Source organism: Pseudonaja textilis, chromosome 2 (assembly GCF_049901715.1).
Source record: "Pseudonaja textilis isolate UNSWEBS1 chromosome 2, rPseTex1.2, whole genome shotgun sequence".
Taxonomy (NCBI): Eukaryota; Metazoa; Chordata; class Lepidosauria; order Squamata; family Elapidae; genus Pseudonaja; species Pseudonaja textilis.
The window spans coordinates 121,149,146-121,170,065 of NC_141991.1; the positions used below are offsets into that span (position 1 = coordinate 121,149,146).

Genomic DNA, 20,920 nt, shown 5'->3' on the forward strand with positions numbered 1-20,920 from the left:
ATATTCTGGGCACCACAGGTGACCATAATTATGGCAAGGGTGAATGTCCGACTATGGCTTTGAAGGGTCCATCCTGGATCTCAGATTAAGGAGAGGATAGAAGAGCAGCTTTCCCTTCTTGAGACAAACAACCTTAACTAGAGAAAGGATAAACTAAATACAATAAATTTCTCGTACAGCATATGTACAAAAAAATGGCAACATCTTGAAGGAGGAGCACCGCAAATCAGAACATGTATGCCATGCGTTTCTATTGCAACAAACCATCGTAAGCTACCTTGATGTGGTTGTATTGTACCCCTGAGTTAAGTTTCTACAAAGGCCGAAAGATGCTTGCTTCAGATTTGCTGCCAAGTAGAGCAAATTGCCTTCTCAATCCAGAGGAGGATCCAGCTATGGCTTAGCATTGAGACAGGGACAAAATCAGCTTCAAAGATGGTGACAGACATCCCAGACATTAATCCATTTGTTCCGGCAAAATTTGGAGGTAGCTGTCAAGATCTTCTAAAGAAAACTGCCTTCGTTGATAAAGTGGAAATACATTAATGTGTGTTCCTTAAATCCTTTCTCTTCTCCTTCTTTAAGTCATCCGTGGCCCTTCCCAAAGAGAGGAAAGGAGACAGACCCATCCGGTTTGGACACTTGAAAAGCAATCTTTAAAAAAATATATATAGCGGGCTACCCAAAGATGTTTGCAGACAGGAGGAAACATATTAAAGAACCCTGGGCCGGCTTGTGCTCTGGCTCTGCTAAAAGCAGAAGGGGAGGAAGACAACGCAGCAACATCCCAAGCACACACATATATACCCACGCATCCTTCAGAGGCAACCTTGTGGCGTGGTGAGGGGGACGGTAGAGCCCGAATCATAATCCAGATCCACCGTGGTGTGAGCACTTGTGCTGAGGTTGCTCAAGGAGGTACCGGTTCCCAAGTGCTGACGGTCCCGCAGACTCTGGATGTAACTCTTCGGGGAGCAAGCGGAAAATGAAGATTATGAGATTACCTCAGGGAAATGGGAATCTTGTATTCTCTTCAATGAGTGGGTACTGGCAGGGGTGTGGGGGTGTCGCATTAGGAACTCGCTCACATTTTTTAAAAGCACCTCACTCTAGCCCAGGGGTCTGCAACCTTAAACACTCAAAAGAGCCATTTGGACCTGTTTCCCTCAGAAAAGTGGGAAAAAACACCGGGAGCCAATAATTTAAAAACCTGTGTGACTAGGTGGGCGTGGCCAACTCGACGTCACTCACTCCCACCCAGTCACCTCCTGCCCTGGAATATGGAGCGAGTCTCCATCCCCCGCCATCCCCCTTACCTTCTTAGGCCAGGCAAGGAGTGACGGGGAAGGGTGGGGTGGGACCAGTCAGTGGTGGGATCAGCCGACAGGGAGTCACAGCAGAGGGCCGAAAGAGCTGCATGTGGCTCCAAAGCCGCAGGCTGCAGATCCATGCTCTAGCCACTTTTGATGTGAGGAAGGGCCTCCAAAGGCAGAACAATAGGATGGATGACGTGATTACAGGTAGTCCTCGACTTATGACAATTGTGCCCCAAAGTGAATTTTGCTCCATTTTACAACCTTTCTTGTAACAGTTGTTAAGTGAATCACGGCAGTTGTTAAGTTAGTAACATGGTTGTTACATGAATTTGGCTTCCCTTTTGACTTTCCTTGTCGGATGGATACGAAAGGGGATTGTATGACTCCGGGATATTGCATTTTATAGGGTGTGTCAAATTTTTCAATGTTCATATTTCCAAATTTTAAGGGGTGCTCAAAAGTTGTGACATGCCTTGGGGATTGTAAAGATATTTTGGTTACTTTAATATAATTTAGATGTGGTTGGTAAGTAACTGCATAAATATCGTAACTTTTTAACATTTTGTTTGCTTCATTACTGCAACTGTCATAAATATGAACCAGTTGCCAAGCCTGTTGATCACATGGTCGTAGGGATGCTGCAAAGGTTGTGACTTTTTTTCGGTGCTGCTGTAACTTCAGTCACTAAACGAATGGTTGTAAGTCGAGGGCGATCTTTATAATTTATTAGATTTTTATCCTGCCACTGTTAATTTATAAGTATTTGTGGTGGCAAACATATTGTACTTAATACTCCTTCCTCCTCCTATTTTTCCCACCCCTGTGAGGGAGTTTGGGCTGAGAGGGGCCGGGCCAAGGTTTCTTTGTATCAGATTCCTGGGATCTGTCCCAAACATTCAATAGTCAAAAAACACTGTGATGCTAAGTAAAGCAGGGAAGTGCAACACGTCCTGAATCCAAAACAGAAAAGTCAGAATTCCTTCTTTCAATGCATTGCCGACTATGTGGCAGTCACCATCAATCTCAGGCGGATCTAAACGGAGATTAGACATGAGTGGCAGAATATGCTTCTAATATGACTATCTCATAGCAAACTGCCTGTTTATTTATTTCAAAATTTGATAGACTGGTTAGTCTAGGGGGCTCACATCTCCCAAAACATGAATGAGTGATAAAGATTTTGCAGTTTTAAGCAGACAAAGCCCTTTTGGCTCTTCTAACTCTTAAGGTTCCACTATGAGTCCAAATATTACTTTGTTTCACTGGTGATATGTTTCCAATCAAGCAAGGAGAGAATTTAGTCAATCTGTTCAGAAGGTCCTCTGGGCATAACCAAGAACGCTTTGGTGCTCCTGGGTGGCAATTTTCCCAGAATGGAGAGAACAGAGACCCTCCCATTCAAAGACCCTTGGGTTAAAGAAGAAAAGAAATGTTTCCCTCCTGCGAAACACTTGGTGCTAAATAGCCATCTTGCACATTAACCCTCTTGACTGACGAAGTATTTAAGAGCTGATTTGCTGCTCTTCAAATCAGGAATATTGCCCAAGGGTCTTATATAATATTTGAAAGCCAGCCTCCATGTCTTATTATAGCAGCATACAATGAATGAAAATATGAAATGATTTTGATACATTTTATGCTGCTATAATAAAACATGGCTGCAAGACAGTTATCAATTAAATCAGCTTCTGCATAAAGCTAAGGTGTGCGTGTATATGCATACATGCAAGCATATATGTATAGTATGAATATGTGAATCTGTATATATGGAGGGCACATTGTAGCACAAATGGAAAAAATGAAATAAAAATCTGGGCGAGAAAGTAGATCTTCTGGGGCTGCAAAGGCAATGAAGAAGGGAGCCAAGCAACTCTTCATAGGAAAGGGATTCCCAAACAGGCACAAAAGTTGATCATCACTATCATTGTGGCACCCCAAAGCCATTCTGGAGAAAGCTTGGGGGGCTCCATTGGCTGAGATGGTGGGATTGGCTTCCTAGAAGCTCAGCGATGAAGGGGATGAACAGCCACTGGTCACAGCTACTCACTGGTGCGAGAACGTCTCCGGCACAGCGTTTGATGGCACCGGCCTTGTTCCGGTAGGAGCCTTCATGTGGAGCTTGGCACTGCCTCTTTTTGGCTTCCCGCTGTCGAATCCTTAAGAGTTGCAATTGCTTCTGGCGCCGATTCAGGACCACTGGGCCATAGAAAAGAGATGTGAGACTGGATGATGGAGACTTAGCTTAAAATCCCGCACGGCACCAGCCTAGCCCAGCCCCATTCTGGGAGAAAAAGATAGTTTGAAAGAGAAGCTTTGATTCAGACACTATGGCCTCTGTCTGAAAAAGTTCTGGAATAGGGCAGGGGAAAAATGCAACACTGAGAGTTTGTCTTGTCTCCTACTCCTTCCTTCCTCCATCTCCTTCAAGATCAGAAAGGCTAAAAAAATACATTCTGTTGTTATTATGCTACATAATGCCATATACATACTTAAGATTCTAAAAATCTCAGCTTCCTTATAGGAGAAAAGGCAGAAGCAATTATCTCCCCACCCTCCTCCAATTAGCTACATATTAATTTCACCTTTCTCTCCCCCCCCCCACAATACTGCAATGGTAACCTCAAAATCTTTACATAATCTTCCTTTATGCATCCACTTACAGGTAGTCCTTGACTTACGACCACAATTGAGCTCAAAGGGTCAAGTGAGTTTTGTCCCATTTTATCACCTTTCTTGCCACAGTTCAGTGAATCGTTGCAGTTGTTAAGTGGATAATGTGGTTGTTAAGTGAATCTGGCTGCTCCCATTGACTTTGCTTATCAGAAGCCATCAGGAAATGTTACTAATGGTGATCAGGTGACACTGCAACCGTCATAAATACATGCCAGTTGCCAAGCATCTGAATTTTGATTACATGTCCATGGGGATGTTGCAACAGTTGTAAGCATGAAAAATAGTCCTAAGTCTTTTTTTTTTTTCAGTGCCTTTGTAACTTTGAATGGTCACTAAATGAATGGTTGTAATTTGAAGACTATCTGTACTTATTTCTGTTTTGTTATATCATGGGCAAGGGCCAGATAAAAAACTATGAGTCCATTATAGCAGGGGTCCCCAACCACCGGGCCGAGCACCGGGACCGGTTCGTGGAACATTTCCTACCGGGCCGCCAGTTTGCTGAGCGCCGCCATCTTGTTTGACGAGAAAGTGCTTCCGGGTGAGCTTTTCTGGTTGGAAAGTGGCGTTTGGGTCCTGAAGGAATCCTCGTGCCTTAGTTTCATCGAAGGGGGAGGGCTTTGAATGAAACTAAGGCGCGAGGATTCTTTCAGCACCCAAGGCAAGGCGAGCCGAGCGACCATCCTGAAGCGAAGCCCATCGACAAAGGTACAAAGGAGGAGTTGAAGGTGGCGGAGAGAAGCGGGGGACGGCTGGCTGGCCGGTCGCTCAGCTCGCCTTGCCTTGTCATGCGTGCTGATGCTGGTACCGGGCTGCGGATCATTTTGTGATGCCAGTACTGGGCCGTGGCACAAAAAAGGTTGGGGGCCACTGCATTATAGCATATCACGTTTGCATAATGTGACCGAAGAGCTGCATGTACTGTGTGTGTGTTATGATAAGCCATGAATATACTGTATGTATACATAAAATATAAAAATATATACATACAAACGTACAGGTAGTCCTCGACTTACAACAGTTCATTTAGTGACCATTCAAAATTGCAACAGCATTGAAAAAGTGACTTATGACTGCTTTTCACACTTATGACCGTTGCAGCATTCCATCGGTCACGTGGCCAAAATTCAGACACTTGGCAACTGACTCATTATGAAACGACTGTAGTCTCCTGGGGTCACGTGATCTCCTTTTGTGACCCTCTGACAAGCCAAGTCAATGCGGAAGCCAGATTCACTTAATGACTGTGTTATTAATTTAATCACAGCAGCGATTCACTTAACAACGGTGGCAAGGAAGCTCGTAAAATGGGGCAAAACTCACTTCACAAATGTCTCGCTTAGCAACCGAAATTTGGGGTTCAATTGTGGTTGTAAGTCGAGGACTGCCTACAAAGGCGGAGGGATGTATTGAAGGAAGCAAATAAAGAAGGAAAAAACAGCAAGACAGAAGCAAGACTTCCTGTCACTCCCTAAAAGCTCCATAGTCAGCTCGGCCTACTCCTTCAGGCAGAGGCAGGATTTCCACTCACCGTCTGTGTGGGAGAAGCCTTCGGCGGTCACTTTCCACTGCAGCAGGATGCCCATCAGGGCAAGGGCAGGCCACGTAGCCAGCACTGCCCAGCCACACCAGCAGAGCAGGGAGGAAGGGGCCAGACGCAGGCGGTCGTAGACATGGTGGCCCAAAGCCAGGTTCTCCACCGCGTAGTCCAAGCAGAGAGTCAGAACGGCAGCCCCAAACACGGCTGTGGAGACCACCGTGAGGACCTTCTGCCAGCGCAGTGCCAAGACGGCACCTAAGAGGGACAAACCCAGCAGGGCCCCGGCAGGGACCCATCCGTTGGGCAGTTCGTAAAAAGGCTCGGTGGCTACCAGCCCAGCGGTGGCCACCAGCAAGCCAAGCAGAAGCCCCGTCAGAAACAACCCCACAGAGTGCACCAGCATCGTAACCAAGCCGCACAAGACTCCGATGCCCAGGGCAATGCCAGCGCTGACCTCCAAGCTGAGCTGGGTGTCCAAGATACGCTCCTTGTAGCAAAGCAGAAAGATCACAGCGGAGCCGAAGAGGAGGCCGGAGAGAAACATGATGGCCTTGAAACACCGATACCCTATTGACAGGAAAGAGAGAAATAAGAACGACCAAGGCAAGTGAACGCAGGCAAACCCTTTTATGAATAGGAGGGCAGGTTAAGAGGGCAACTGAAGAAACATTATGTCCAAAAACTCCTGAAGGATCAGTTAATCCTCAATAGTACGAAAGATGACCAAAGAAACCCTTTTGTCATAATTATTTAGAACAAGGGTTTCAGGCAATTTGTAATGTGGGCTTGCTTGCTATCATTATTATTTCAAAGCAATTTTTGGAACTTGATGTTATTTGAAAGATATGGAGGACACTGTGCTCACTGGCGCTTGGTTATTTAGCTCAATGGAAGCATGTGTTGAAAAGGGGAAAATGTAATTGATGACTTTAAAACTACAGCCTTTTTTAGTGATTCTTTTCAGGGCTATGGGTCAAGAGAATAAGAATAAAAGATAATCTTTTACTCTCACTGTGCACTCCAAATGAACCACTAGCACTCAGAACGGATAATTTAAAAAGAAAGATGGTTTTGTTCTTCTTCCAGATGAGAATACCTCCAATCCTCACAGTGGAAGAAAGGACGGAAAAACTGGTGGAGCTTGCAGAGGCAGTCAAATTTTACTGCTTTAATCAAAGAAAACATCTAGTTTTGTTTCTACTATCCTTGGAAACTCCTTCACAACTTGGGTGCTTGGGACAGAAAAAAATAAAAGATTTTTGGGATTTGCTGATCAGGAAAATCTGTTGTTATAGAAATGGCTAGTAAACTAAGTATGTGAAAGTAAAAAGTTGAAGCTGAACCCTATTATTTTTATTCTATTGCACTGAAAAAAGTTGGACCCTTTGTTCTTTTTTTCCCCCTACCCCATACTTCTCTTTTTCCCCTTTCCCCTTCTCCATTTCCCCACTATCTTCATTTTCATTTGTTTATTATAAAATGTAACAAAAATTGATGAAAAACCAAATAAAGACTATCTATTCTACCCCAGCCCGTTCTGTGTCTTTCTTGCTTCATTTTGGCTTGCTATATTAACTAATCTGCATCCATTCCCACGTACTTGTATCTAGCTGCAACTCTTATTTTCTGAGAGGTAAAGAATTAGTTGTTCCCACTCTTCTTCTGTTCCTTTCAAGGTGGATATGAAGCACACTGAAAAGCAAGTCTTCCACTCCAACAGAAGAAAATATTTGTAGCTCAGGGTTGAACTGTGGGGCCGTTGGTGCTCTCAAGAGCTTGATTTTTTTTTCTTGCAGATGTTTCATGACCCAACTAAGTAACCTCATCAGTGCTAGAAGGAAACGGGGTTTGTTCTAGCACTGATGATGTTACTTAGTTGGGTTATAAAACAACTGCAAGAAAACAACCAAGGTCACAGAGCACCAGCAACCCCACACTGTTACTATCAATTCAACAAACTTTTCAGAAAGTGCAAGACAGTCTCCAGCTGACTAAATTTTGGCCCTAAAGCAGGGGTGACAAAACTTGCGGCCAATGGACCGGATGTATCATGCACTGGCTATGCCTACCACCATTTTAGCAAAGGAGGAGAAAGTGGCGATATCCCTTTGACATCCCTGGCCTAAAGCTTCCCTTCCTTATGAGAGGAAGGCATGAAATCATGGAGAAAGCACAACCTTAGACTCCTTCCCCAGCTGTTGGTGATGCTTGCTGGGAATTCTGGGAGTTGTTGTCCCAACAGGTGTCAGGCAGCAACTTTGCTAACATAGATTCACAGGTTCACTGGCAGAGCATGGAAGAATAATTTCAGTGATTGGAAAGATAATACATGAACACTGGAATCAAAGGTTTTGCTTTGTCATCTTCTAAGCTGTGGTTATATATCTGATGCCCAACACAGGGAGATCTATCTGATAAGCTAGTTAAAATATTTTGCCAATTACTTGTAATAATGTGTGCATCTCAAGAATATGCGTATAATGCTGCAGAAACTGTAATTCTGAAATTGTTTTGGACCTGGAGCAGCACAACACATCAAGCTGGAGCTTCTACATATAAAAAAAAAAGTTTCAGTCAACAGGAAAATGTACATCTTGCCTTTTGGAAGTGCCATGCAAACTTTCTGCCTTCCTGCTCTATAGAAAGGCATGTGTTTGAATCATGCAATCCTTATTACCCCACAAAAATGTCCGCCTTCTCCTTTACTCACCGAAACAGCAGTAAGCCACTCCAAAAATGCAGCAGAGGGCACAAACCACACAGGGCACCACTTCATAGTGCCTTTCTGAAAGGAGACTGCAAGGGTCCAAGGCGGGCTCAGTGGGCTCTGCTGCCCCTTGATTAAAACCCCGGGGATCAAGAGAAACAGCAACCGGTAGCAGCAAGGTCGGATCCATGCTCAGGAGCCAGGAAAAAATGCTTAGCTTGCCAGAGCCATCCAAATGGGAAAAGCCACCTAGAGAGAGAATTTGGTTAGAGAGGAAAGAGAATCCTAGAGGGCTCAAATCCACCAAACCCCTCTTCCCAAAGTTGCACAATTAGGACCAAGACCTGGCTGACATATTACGCCACACTGTAAATTTGATTTGTAACGTAGTCCTCAACTTACAACCATTTATTCAGAGACTGTTCAAAGTTACAACGGCAGTGAAACAACTAATTTATGACCATTTTTTCACACGACCATTGCAGCATCCTTGTGGTCACAGAACTACAATTTGGACACTTGGCAGCTGGCTCCTGTTTATAATGGTTGCAGTATCCCAGGGTTATGGGATAGCTTTTTGCGACCTAGAAGCAATGTCAGCGGGGAAGCCAGATTCGCTTAACCACCGTGTTTACTGCAGTGATTTGCTTAACTGCAGCAAGAGAGGTTGTAAAATGGAGCAAAACTCACTTAACGAATGCCTTGCTTAGCAACATAAACTTGGGGCTTAATTGTGGTCGTAGGTCAAGGAGTACCCGTATTAACTTAGCTTGGTGTGAGAACCCAGCCCCAAATTTTCTTTAGTTTGTTCAGGTGAAGCATTCAAGAAAATCTGAATGTGAAGCTGAGGCTTATCTGCAAAGATGCCCCTAAGCCCTGTCCTGCTTGCCCCATCGCTGTCTCCCTTTCTCCTCTGGTGTCCCACAACCCTTGCCTTAAAGACTGGTGTTTTTTTAATCTCATTCATCATTTGACAGTAATCCCAGGAAGTGGACCCTTTCTCTGAATTTTGGTGAGGTCTTTGGTCTAGGACAGGGGTCCCCAAACTTGGCAACTTTTAAGACTTGTGGACTTCAACTCCCAGAATTTTCTGGGAGTTGAAGTCCACAAGCCTTAAAATTGCCAAGTTTGGAGACCTCTGCCCCGGGAGGTATTTACTACTGTGCACATCATTCTTTCTACCCAATGCCTCTGACAGTCCTAGAAGTACTCAGGGGAAGCAAAGATGCTGGATGCGTCTGCAATTTCCACGGTAGGGATTTTGCTATGAACCGCATTTAGCTGACAAAATGTCAAAAAGGTGAAATGGATATGATGAAGTCACAAGCAATTGCCTTGGCATGAGGCACTTGATATTATTCCTAATGCTGGTTCATCCCATCGCTCATATTAAACTCAAGGCAGCTGCATTTTGTGTTTCTTTGCTGCTTTCACCTCTCTATCGCTGGCTGGGGTATTGGACACCAGCCCTACAAACCTGGGATACCTGGGGCAGAGAGAAGAATATGGCTTCTTTACATCCTTAATTCAGTTCCACTTGGGATTGATAGCTAGTTGTTGTTTTTTTAAATGAGAGGATAACATTGAAAACAACAGAGGAAAAACAGAAATGTCAAAATGTCCAGAACTGGAAGCTGCCTAGAGTGATTTGAAAGACAGTTATATAAATATTTTAAACTAACAAATAAAATGACACCAAAACTTTTATGATGCGGTTTAGCTAAAATGTCAATTCTCCAGCCAAAATCAATGACAAATTATCTAGTTTTCTTCAGAGTGTTGCCCAAATGCAGCAGTCATTCATGCTTGTGTTTCTGGAATTCCCAAGCACTGCAGCTCATGGTTAGTCCTTGATTTACAACAGTTCGTTTAGTGCTGTTCAAAGTTAAAACGGTGATAAAAAAGTGACATCTGTTTTTCACACTTACAACCATTGCAGTATCCCTGTGGTCACATGATCAAAATCCATATGCTTGACATATGAACATATGAATATAAATATGACTGACTCATATTCATGATGGATGCCGTTTCCTGAGGCCTTTTGGTCCTCTTTTGTGACCTTCTGACAAGCAAAGTCAATGGGGAAGCCAGATTCACTTAGCAATCAGGTTACTAACTTTACAACTCAATGATTCACTTAATAACTATGGCAAGAAAGTTTGTAAAGTGGGGACAAAACTCTCTTAACAACTGTCTTGCTTAGCAATGGTAATTTTGGACCCACTTGTGATCTTGAGGACTACCTGCAGCAAAAAAGTGGCTGGGAATCCAAGGCCCTATGTCCTAAAGCATGAAAGACACAAGATGGGAGATGGCTCCTGTCACCAAAGAAAAGTGCTGGGCTAGAGGGGCCATTTGGTCTAGTCCAGTGTGGCTCCTCCTGGGTTCAGATGGGCCCAACTGCCTTATGTCTTCACCCCCAATTCCCAAATCCTTCCCTTCTTATTCTCATTGCCCAAGAGTTAAATGGTCCCCACGAAGCAAGCACGAATAATCTCACCACCCCAGCTAGTATTGACAAAACGCCTCACTCTGCGGCCCTCTAACCAAATCTGGCAACGAACGCAGCAAATCTGAGCCAACGTTTATGCATTCAAACTGGAATCTCTCCTCTCATCCCCGTGGAAGTTTATAAGGACATTTAAATTCAACGGCTATTGAAATCTGGTCATCAGCCACGAGTTTGGAGTCCTATTCCCAGCTCTGTCAGGAAAAGGGGAAGCTTTGTTAATTGGAGCAGAAGGTAAAAGTGGGAGCCAGAACTTCTGGGCTCCCTTCCCAGCTTCAGGGGGGGACGGTGTCCACCATTGTTCAGATGGGTCTTATTTAGAGAGGGGAGGAAGGCAAGGAAATGTAGGCAATTTAAGACACTCTGTAATTAAGATGTCCATAATCCAGCATACTACAGCCTCACGGGACCCTTATACGTTATCTTATTTTCCTGCAGAATCATCTCTAGTTCTACTCAGCTTTTTCAGCTGACTCCACTTTTACTTAACTATTTACTATCCATGTTTAGCATTTCTGTCACTGCTCAAACAATCAGTGCAGACAAACATCGGATCTTCAGCACAGGAGTTCAGGGAACTTTTGAGGGGGCTATATAAAGGTACCCTAATCCTACTTCAGCTGCACTTTTGCAAATAAAAATATTCTGTAAAATATGGCATCAGACTTTTTTTTTGGGGGGGGGGTCAATCCAGGAAAAACAAAAAATATTTTTTATTTATTTTTCAATTTTTAAAACAACCCTCTCCCTCAGAAATGCATTTGCACAGAAGTTCTTAGAATAACTTCTTCTGTGCAAGAGAATCAAATAGCTAAGGCTAGTTCTGAAGTCTTAGAGCTTACATATTTCATATATAACCATAGCAGATTATTCCTGTCTTAAAATTACTTTTTTTTTTCTCCACAAATATCTATCCATAATCATGCAAGGAAAGAATTTCTAAAATCTACAAGATTACCCCCAATCCTGGCAAGATGGCATAAAATAAGGGTTTGGTTCTTTTTAAGCAATTGGCCTCACAAATCACACATTTTTCCTTCCAGGAAAGCAAGCACCTCAGAATCCATGTGAGGACAGCAAAAGATTAAAGTTCATTGAATGAGCAAAAAGACAGTATGAAAGTATAGGAAGCATGAGATTATTTGAAATTAAGCTGTGATTCTTACCTAGGAGCCCCAGTTAATTAAGTCAGTACTTAACACTTCTTTGAGCTGGAAGGCACTGTCTCACACCCATACATCCTCCTTTGGGGGGAACTTTTAGGAGGAGGTCTGGGAAACACATATGTGCCACGTTTCGACCTGCAGCTTGTCCCTACTTTGGCTGCGGGCTTCATGTGCTTGTAAACAAAAAACATCTGCCGAGGTCTCCTTTCCTTCAACCGCGGCTCCTATCCCAGATAGGCGCTGACTTTTAACGGCATGGAATCAAGAGTGCCTGCATCCCTTTAAAATGCCACTCGGCTCCCTTAAGGCGCAGCCAGGGAGGAAAAGAAACAGCTGGGGAGGCTGGGAAGGGATGGATTGTTAGTAAGCTAGTTAAGGATTAACTAGTAGTAAGGATTGTTAGATAGTTAGTAATTCTCAACTGGTTTTTAGGGTGTGCAGCGAAGTTTTGCTGAACAAAACGCAGAGGCTTTTTTTTTTTTTTTTACAAAGCAACCGTTACCGTAGCCACGTTACAAACGGGATTATTTATTCGTAAGAGAACGTTTCTTACTGTTGGTTTAAAAACACGCCTTTGGTTCCTTTTAAAAGTTGAACTCGAAGAGCGCTTTTCCGCGGAGTCCAAGAGAAGCTCCTTCCACCACTGGCGGGCTCCAAATCCGAGCCCTCCACCTCTTGTAAAGACACCCCCGCCACTCTTTCCTCCAGTCACGTGTCCAAGCCCGACTTTGCAAAAGACACCCTACACACGTTACCCGGGAGGAGGATGCAAAAAAAAAAAAACCCCTTCCCCCGAACTCCTTCTGTCCTCCGAACAAGGAGAAGCCCGGGTCCCTGGCAAGGACAGCGAAGAGAGGAAGGGATCGCCGCTATTAGGGGTTGATCAACGGCCGTCAGAACTCGCATCCACATCGACGGAAACCCAAGTATAACAAGGTTGGGGTGGGATGGGGAGGGGGGACGGGGGGTGGGGAGAGAGGTAGGGGAAAGTCCACGCTAAGACTTACCAGTCTGGGGAAAAGTTCCCACCGCCGCGCACAGCCACGATCGCTCTGCAAAAGCAACATTCCTCCCCCCCACCCACCCCCGGTCAGACTCCACCCCTGCCGGAGACTCCCAAGATCGGCCGCAAAAAAAACAACGAGCCCTTCCCCGGAGGGTCGAAAATGTCCCCCACCCCCTCTTATAGTCGCCCCGCTGCCCCTCCCGTGGCAAACTCGCGAAAGAAGTCTTCGCCGCGACAGCTGAAAAGTGACCTCAGGAGGCGGGAAGGAGGGGCTAGCGGAAAAGTTGGCGGGGGGGTTGGAAAGTGCCTGTGTGTGTGTGTGTGTGTGTGTGTGTGTGTGTGTGTGTGTGTGTGTGTGTGTGTGTGTGTGTGTGTGTGTGTGTGTGTGTGTGTGTGTGTGTGCGCGCGCGCGGCGAGCGGAGCGAGCGAGGGGTTCGGCGCCTCCTCCTGATTCCTGGGGAGGAAAAGAGCCGGAGCCAGGCCAGCTTTTCTCTGCTCTTGAGGGGCGGGGGGAGCCGCTTCTTGGGAGCGATCCGGGGAAGCAGCATCGCTTGGGGAAAGGGCGCCCCGAAGCCAGCCGGGTACACACCACCACCCCCCTCGGCGACCGAGGTGGTTCCTTCCAGCCGGAGAGAATCGCTCGATTGTTTTGCAAAAAAAGAAAGGCGCGATTTAAAAGCCGGGCGAGATTTGCGTGCGAAGGAGGGGGAGGCTTGCTGTGCCGGCGAACCGAGCCGTTGCAAGAACGCTGGGAAAGCGGGGCTTGTTCACTTTCCACCCCACCCACGTCCCCGTCCCCGCGGCGCTCGCCGTCCATTCTGGCTTTCATGGAGTTTGGGGTGGGGGTGTGGGGGCGCGCAAAAGGATGCTTGGCCGCCCACCTCAACTGCGGGCTTCCCTCGGCACTCCAGCCAGAGTCCTGTATAGAAGAACCTCGAACGGGAGAGCGCTCAGCCCGACGGGCTCCCCATCCGGTCTCGGCTTCAGGAATGCGGCCGGGGGAGCTGGCCAGCTGTCGGAGCAGGTGCCTCAAGCCAAAGACAGCCTTCGACTGCAGGACAAGGGGGTGGGCTAGGCCTGGAAAGGCCGGAGATGGAGGGTGCGGGGATTGCTGGGAGGCTGAACCCCAATAATGCCCATGGCCTGATGTTTAAAGGGGATATTGGGCCCCTTTAGATCAGGGGTCTCCCCACCCCACCCCAGCTGGCTGGGGAATTCTGGGAGTTGAAGTCCGCCAGGCTTAAAGTTGCCGAGGTGGGGAGACCCCTGCTTTAAATGAACCTCCCACACATGCTTCATCAGCTGGAACTTTCTGGAACTTTTTCAGAGGTGGTAAACAATGGTCTCCTTTATCTGTTCATCAAAAGCAAAGGTGGCCACAGTGACTATAGGTAGTCCTTGACTTACAACCATTCCTTTAATGACTGTTTGAACAGTGGTACTGAAACAAGTGTCTTGGGACCATTTTCACACTTATAACCATTGCAGCATCTCCATGGCCATGTGATCAAAATTGGGATGCCTGGCAACTGGCATGTATTTATGACGGTTGCACTGTCCCGGGGTCATGCGATCAACATTTGTCAGCTTCTGACAAGCAAAGTCAATTGAGGGGGAGCCTGATTCGCTTAATGACCAAGTGATTCACTTAACCACCGTGGCAAGAAAGGTTATAAAATGGGACAAAAACTTGCTTCGCAACTGTCATGCTCAGCAGTGGAGATTTTGGACTTGGTTGTGGTCATAAGTCGAGGACTACATGTACGTGATTCAAAAAAGAACTCCTTTTCCAATTCCGCCATAGGCTTTTCACAAGGACGTACAAATAGAACAGAGATGGCCGTTCAGTTGGCTGCTGGACCAGTGTAAGAAAATATTCAAGGTCCTTTCTAGTAAATCTATCCCACTGAGTTCCATAGTAACTCAGAGAGGTAAGGTGTAGAGAAAGCGAGACACTAACTAACTCCTGAGCATGATCTTGGGATTGTGGGAAGCCCATGCGTGCTCTATGTCATAGGGCCTTTAACAGAATAAAGAGCCGTGCCATTAAACAATAAAGAGAGAGTACAAGAGCAGGTGGTCCCAGCCACCCCTGAGCCCAAGGAAACTCCTCTCACTGCAGGAGAGCCGAAACAGGTCATTCTGGCTCAGCTGCTCACAACACAAGCCTGCTGAGAGGCATCCCTTTTGTCTCCACATTTCCCTTTTGTACAGTTGATTCCCTGCTCTGATCTTCACCTTCCATGCCTAACACAGGTTGATAATGTTGCTGCCGCTTCTGAGACTTAACCAGGCTGTCCTGCCAGTGACACTTTCTCACCCTTTTCTGAGTTAACTTTTATGGCCACATTTCACCGCTCAATTCTTGCCAACACAAAATACTTTATCTATGTATTGATTGCTGAAGTTTGGGAAATTTTGATTGACATTTCTGTGACAAGCAATGCATAGCTAGAGATTTTAGGAAAAGAACAATGACCGACACAGACGAGTAAAAGTTTTTCTGCAGTCTTTGGAATGCTATGAAAACCAAATGTGTGCCGAAAGGAAACACTGTTCTGCTAATTGAAGGAAAGGGGAACAATGGCTTAACTATTATTTATGTAGGAGATGACCAGGCTGAGCTGGAAGATGGGGTCAAATGCGTCATCACTCTGGAATCTTTCCACTCCTGCAAGAGACCTAAATCCAGTCCACCTTGAAGTCCATTGACTGTATCTAGCAGCAATTTGCCTCAACCATTAGTAGGTCAGGTTCTTGTGTATTGATAGCATGGAATAAACTTGAAGAATTTTGAACTAAACTCCTGTTCCTGGTTACTTGCGCCTGACAAATTACTAAATAAGTCACAGTTGGCTGGGTCCATGTAACACCAATGTTTACACACTTCACTGGCAGAGGTTTTGTGTCATGTAGAGCCACTAACAAGCACGGCACATTTTGACTTAGACTGTTGTTAAAACTTAGCCAAAGCTTTGCTAAATAAAGTACAATGATTGGGTTTATTTATTTATAAAATTTATATGCCATCCACTCATCAAATGCTTGAGTGAAGTGTTCGTACAACATGCTAAGAGGTAAAACCAAACCAATTCTACTGGCTGAATTCACGTGATGTGCTAAGTCATAATTTAAGGTCTTTGCTTGTTCCTACATCTTGTAGTTTGCAAATATTTGTTTCTAGCTTATTTTTTATGCAAATCCACCAAATTGGATTAACATGTTGAAATGTGAAGCAATGTCAAGCAAAATATGGCTTAGGATAATTTGTGAATACTAGTGTGATGTCTTAGTGCAATGTGCCAACCCAATAATGTTTACAGATTGTTTCTGGAAATTCAGACAGAAGTGCAATGAAATTTATCTAGGATGAAGCCTTGGGCAGCTAGCCATGGGCTTTCTGGGGGTCTGATGCCAGATCACTACTTTTGCAGATCTCTCTGTCTGGATTGGTAGTCTTTGCTCCATAAAAGGAGCAACCACAAATTGCTTTATTTCAAACTTCCTAAGAAGCTCTTTTATTGGTTTTACCTCTGGGCTTCTCATTACTGGCTCCACTACAGCCAAGGCAAGGCTTATCATTTCCCACAGCCTCCCTTGTGAGAGAGTTAAAATGTCCAAACGCTAAAAGCTTCTGCAATTCTCCTCTACCCTTGCCTTCCTCTGAAGCAAATTGGATTCTTTCCAGCATGAGCTTTAGAAACAGAGAAGGCTTTGTGTTGGAAGCAACTCTCACCCAAGGCTCAGAGTTTTAACACTGGCACATGATCCTTGGAGGAGAGTTTGTCCCACAGGAGCTGGATCATCCATGATCAGCTCTCTGCTGCCACTCTTATTCCCTTCTGACGCAGCTGATCAGATAGACTATTGTGGTTCTAAATTCTCTCTACAAGAAGGAGGAGAACCATGTGAGATTTGTGTTTCCATAAAGAGTTCATTCAGGTGGTCATCCTGCTTAAAGCATCAGTGAATGGTACCTCAATTTTATCTGTGACAGCTTCTTCAGCCTTGATCTTCTAGTTTTTGGGGGACAATTCCCAGAATTCTCGCCCAATATGGAGGAAGAGTCTTGCTGGCTAGGAATTTTGGAAATTGCAATCCTTATGTGTCTGATCAATGTGAGCCATTCAACTACAATATATTGGGACGGAATCGTGGGCTATTTGGTTCCAGAAGGGAAGAGCATCCACTGAAGCAAGTGTCACCATAGTATACAATTCCTTCAGGCAATTATCTGATCCCAGGGACTGGCAAGAATACTGAGTTCTAATTGGTCGGTCCATTAAACTAACGCGATTAGTTGTTGGAAGGTCTCATTTTACATCTTTGATAGCAAAATCAAACATTTTGCTGGGACCAGAATCAGGTGTTGTATGTTGTATGCTGGTTGAAGGATGCTTTCCTCTTCGTTGACCAGGAACCTGAGGTTCTGCACTGTGATCCATATATCCTTCCCTTTTTCAATGGGCATTAGATAAAGAGGTCATTCAAATAGGACTATATATGTATCCTCAGGAATATGAGATAGGCTATGATGGTTGTAATAGCTTCTTATGAACTCTCTGGATGGTGATGACAGACCATACGAAAGGGCCTTGTCCTAGTAGTGAGCACCGTGGTGTGTGGATCTTAAGACCTTCCTGTGTGTTACATCAAATAGGACCTAAAGATAGTTTTGTAAGTCCAACAAGATCAGAGTATTCTCTGTTTGAATACATTTAGGAAAGATCTCAGAGTTTTCCCTTGAAACTTGTAATAATTGATGCAGCAATGCATTATTTAGAATCCAGGATGGTGTCCCAGTTTGTGTACTTCTTAAGAATAATGAAAAAGTATAGTGTGTGAAAACTGACACCACCATTCAATCACCTAGATACTTAAGATGTGATTTATAGCTTTCAGGACTACCGTGTTTCTCATATAATAAGGCTGGGTCTTTTTTTTTTTTTTGAGCCCTGAAAAAAATGGCTAGGCTGTCTTTTCGGGGTGACTTAATTCCCCCCCCCTTGCATCTTTGAGTGGGCAGGCAGCGACGGCTTGGATGTTGACCTCGGTGTTGGTGGGGCACTTCATATTAGGGTCAACGCAGGCAGCACCATATCCGGGTGTGCAACAAAAGTACTTCCTAATGGCAAGCCTTCCCCCCCCATTCCTCCCATTTCACATGTTTTAATATAGGCCTTAATTTTGGGGGAGGGGCTTAATTTCATTTCATGCCTATAAAACATGCTGGGACTTCCTATTGGGGGAGGCCATATTGTTGGAGAAACAGGGTATTAAGTATCTGACCAATCTTCATAACCAAAGAGATATATGAAGATGGAAGGGGTGAAGTGTGTTGTTGATGGTCTACTCTTGTAAGACAGACTTTGCCTTCCATTTGTCTGATATGGGTCCATAGGTGGATAAATTTAATTACTTTCTTGCTCATTCAGAAACTTAGTCATTGTTGTGTCCTCTCCTTTTGTGAGTAGGGGCAAGCATTCCCTCAGACTGGGACTGAAGTGGTATGGCAAGTTCAAAGGTCTCTTCTCTATCCTTCCCTTGGTGTTCCATTGTCTTCCAAAGATTTGTTTGAGTGCAACAGGAACAAAAATAATAAATGGAATAGCATGATGTCTTCTGCCCTCCCAATTTTAATTTCATTGATTAAATACAGGACTTTCTTCTGATATTTTATCTCTTAGTAGTAAGAGAAACTGTCTCTTACTCTAAAGTCTCTCTAAACAGCTTTTTCACCTTTGAACAGGTCAGGTTTTGACTTCAAGTAACAATTTAGAACCCTCCATTGAGTTACAGATTAGTCCCTAAAATTAAACTTGTGAATGTCATTATTTATCTCCACTTAATTTGAAGTTGGAACCTTGGGTGTGTCTTGTTGGATGATCTTGTGACATTCAGGTGCACAGTTTGTAGAAATTGCCAACAAGCTGCTATAACAGGTTAATATTTTGGTCTTTTTTAAGGATGATCAATATTCTCTATCAAATTTAAGGACACTGTACAGTAACACGGCAAATGTTCTGAATAGACAATAAATTGAAACAAATTTAATGTTCTACCAATAGGCAACAACAATTCTAAGGACATGGGTTAAAAGTTGGGTTTTGTCTAGATTCTATTAAAATTGCTCCATGTCTTCATCCAGAGTTGGTCACCATGCCTCTAGCTTAGAGGTGGACACTATCTAGGCTAGACAAGAAGGTGGTAGCTTTAGATCAGTCAATTTATCATAAAATCCCTCCGCTTTAGAATCTATAAGATACCTTGAATGTATTTGCGCATATGAAAACCAATTCATCTTTATGCCTTGTTCTTCTAGTTTTTGCATTGTTTTAAGTTCACTCTTTTCATCCAATATTTCCCCATATCTAACTGTTTGTTCCTTCTCGTATATTATAGGATAAGAAAAAGCTTCAATAGTTGATAACCAGACTGGGATTTTCAAATAACATTTTCTCTTAATTTTCTCCCAATTCAGCCATAAAGACTCCCTTATATAATGCCTTCTAAAATAGCCCTGCGATTTAGTTCCCTTATATCACAGAAAAGCATGCCATCCCAGTAATAAATCATGCCCCTCTAGTGTCAACAATCTAGTCTTAATGTTATCCAATCTTTAACCCACATTAAATTTGCAGCTTGATAATACAACTCCCAATTCGGAAGGCCAAAACCTCCTCTAATTCTAGCATCTTGCAGAAGTTTTAATTTTATTCTGGCTTTCTTACCTTGCCATATAAACTTCAACACAATTTTATTTAATTCTTCAAAGTAATCTTTACCAAGCCTGATTGGTATGGTTTGGAATAAATATAAAATTCTGGGTAAAATATTCATCTTGATTGTTGAAATTCTACCTATCAATGACAATTGTAGATTTTCCCATTTTTTCAAATCAGATGCTATCTGTTGTTTAAGTTTAATATAGTTATTCTCTTTCAATGTAGTACATCTTGACGTCAAATATATCCCCAAATATTTAACCTTATTCGTAACTTGAATTTTCAATAAATCTGACAGTTCATCTCTTTGTTTTAATAACATATTCTTTGTCAAGATCTTTGTTTTATCTTTGTTTATTTTCAAGCCGGCCATCTCACCATAAATCTCTATCTTTTCCAGTAGCTTTAAAGCTGTTCCTAGAGGATCTTCCAAAATAAAAACCAAATCATCCTCAAAGGCTTGCAATTTAAATTCCTCCTTCTTAATTTTCATTCCTTTTATATTTGGATCCTCTCTAATGTTTCCATTTAGCACTTCCAAAGTCAATACAAATAACAAAGGTGATAATGGGCAACCTTGTCTTGTGCCTTTTCTTATATTAATAGAATCTGTAAAATCTCCCTCTATCATCACTCTTGCCGTTTGTTTGTCATATATGGCTTCTATTGCTTGAATACATTTTCTAGCAAAGCCCATCTGTTCCAATAACAAAAACACGAATCTCCAATTCACATTATCAAATGCTTTTTGGGCATCTAAAAATACCAAAGCCATTTGTTTTTCAGGGTGTGCCTCGTAATATTCCAAAGTATCCAGAATTACCCTCATATTATCCCTAATTTGTCTCCTTGGCAGAAATCCATTCTGGTCAGGATGAATAAAGTTATTTAGATATCTTTTGAGCCTTTCTGCCAGGATGGAAGCAAATATTTTGTAATCTGCATTCAGTAAAGAAATAGGTCTATAGTTCTTAATTTGTGATGGATCTTGACAGGTACTGATGAAAAAGTGATTAAAAAATTATACACTTATTTGTTGGAAATTTTATTAGAGGAGGAACAAGTTAAAGAAACGATGATTGTTTGGGGGAAGAATTTTGGATATGGGATTGATTTGGAGAAATGGGAAAAATTGTGGTCTCAAAATTATAAAATGACAATGTCAACAGCTTATAAAGAAAACTTGTATAAGATGTTTTACAGGTGGCATTTTCCCCCGACAAGAATTGCAAGAATGTTTAAGAACAAATCTGAAAAATGCTGGAAATGTCATCA

At 43.5% G+C, this 20,920-nt stretch overlaps 1 protein-coding gene across 3 annotated transcripts; it reads right to left on the reverse strand.

The window, feature by feature from the left end:
• Window positions 1–584: 584 nt before the first annotated feature.
• On the reverse strand, window positions 585–13,162 carry LOC113443152 (transmembrane protein 198-like). Of its 3 annotated transcripts, none has more exons than XM_026711185.2 (5): window positions 12,922–13,162; window positions 8,240–8,485; window positions 5,521–6,096; window positions 3,364–3,512; window positions 585–965 (listed from the first exon to the last, which is right to left on the reverse strand). In XM_026711185.2, the coding sequence occupies exons 2-5, from the start codon at window positions 8,424–8,426 to the stop codon at window positions 819–821; spliced, it is 1,059 nt and encodes a 352-aa protein (XP_026566970.1). In that variant the 5' UTR covers window positions 8,427–8,485; window positions 12,922–13,162; the 3' UTR covers window positions 585–818. The 3 variants fall into 3 exon arrangements, with proteins under 3 accessions (XP_026566970.1, XP_087781221.1, XP_087781222.1); XM_087925095.1 differs by lacking the exon at window positions 12,922–13,162 and adding an exon at window positions 12,468–12,569; XM_087925096.1 differs by lacking the exon at window positions 12,922–13,162 and adding an exon at window positions 11,915–12,006.
• Window positions 13,163–20,920: the final 7,758 nt, after the last annotated feature.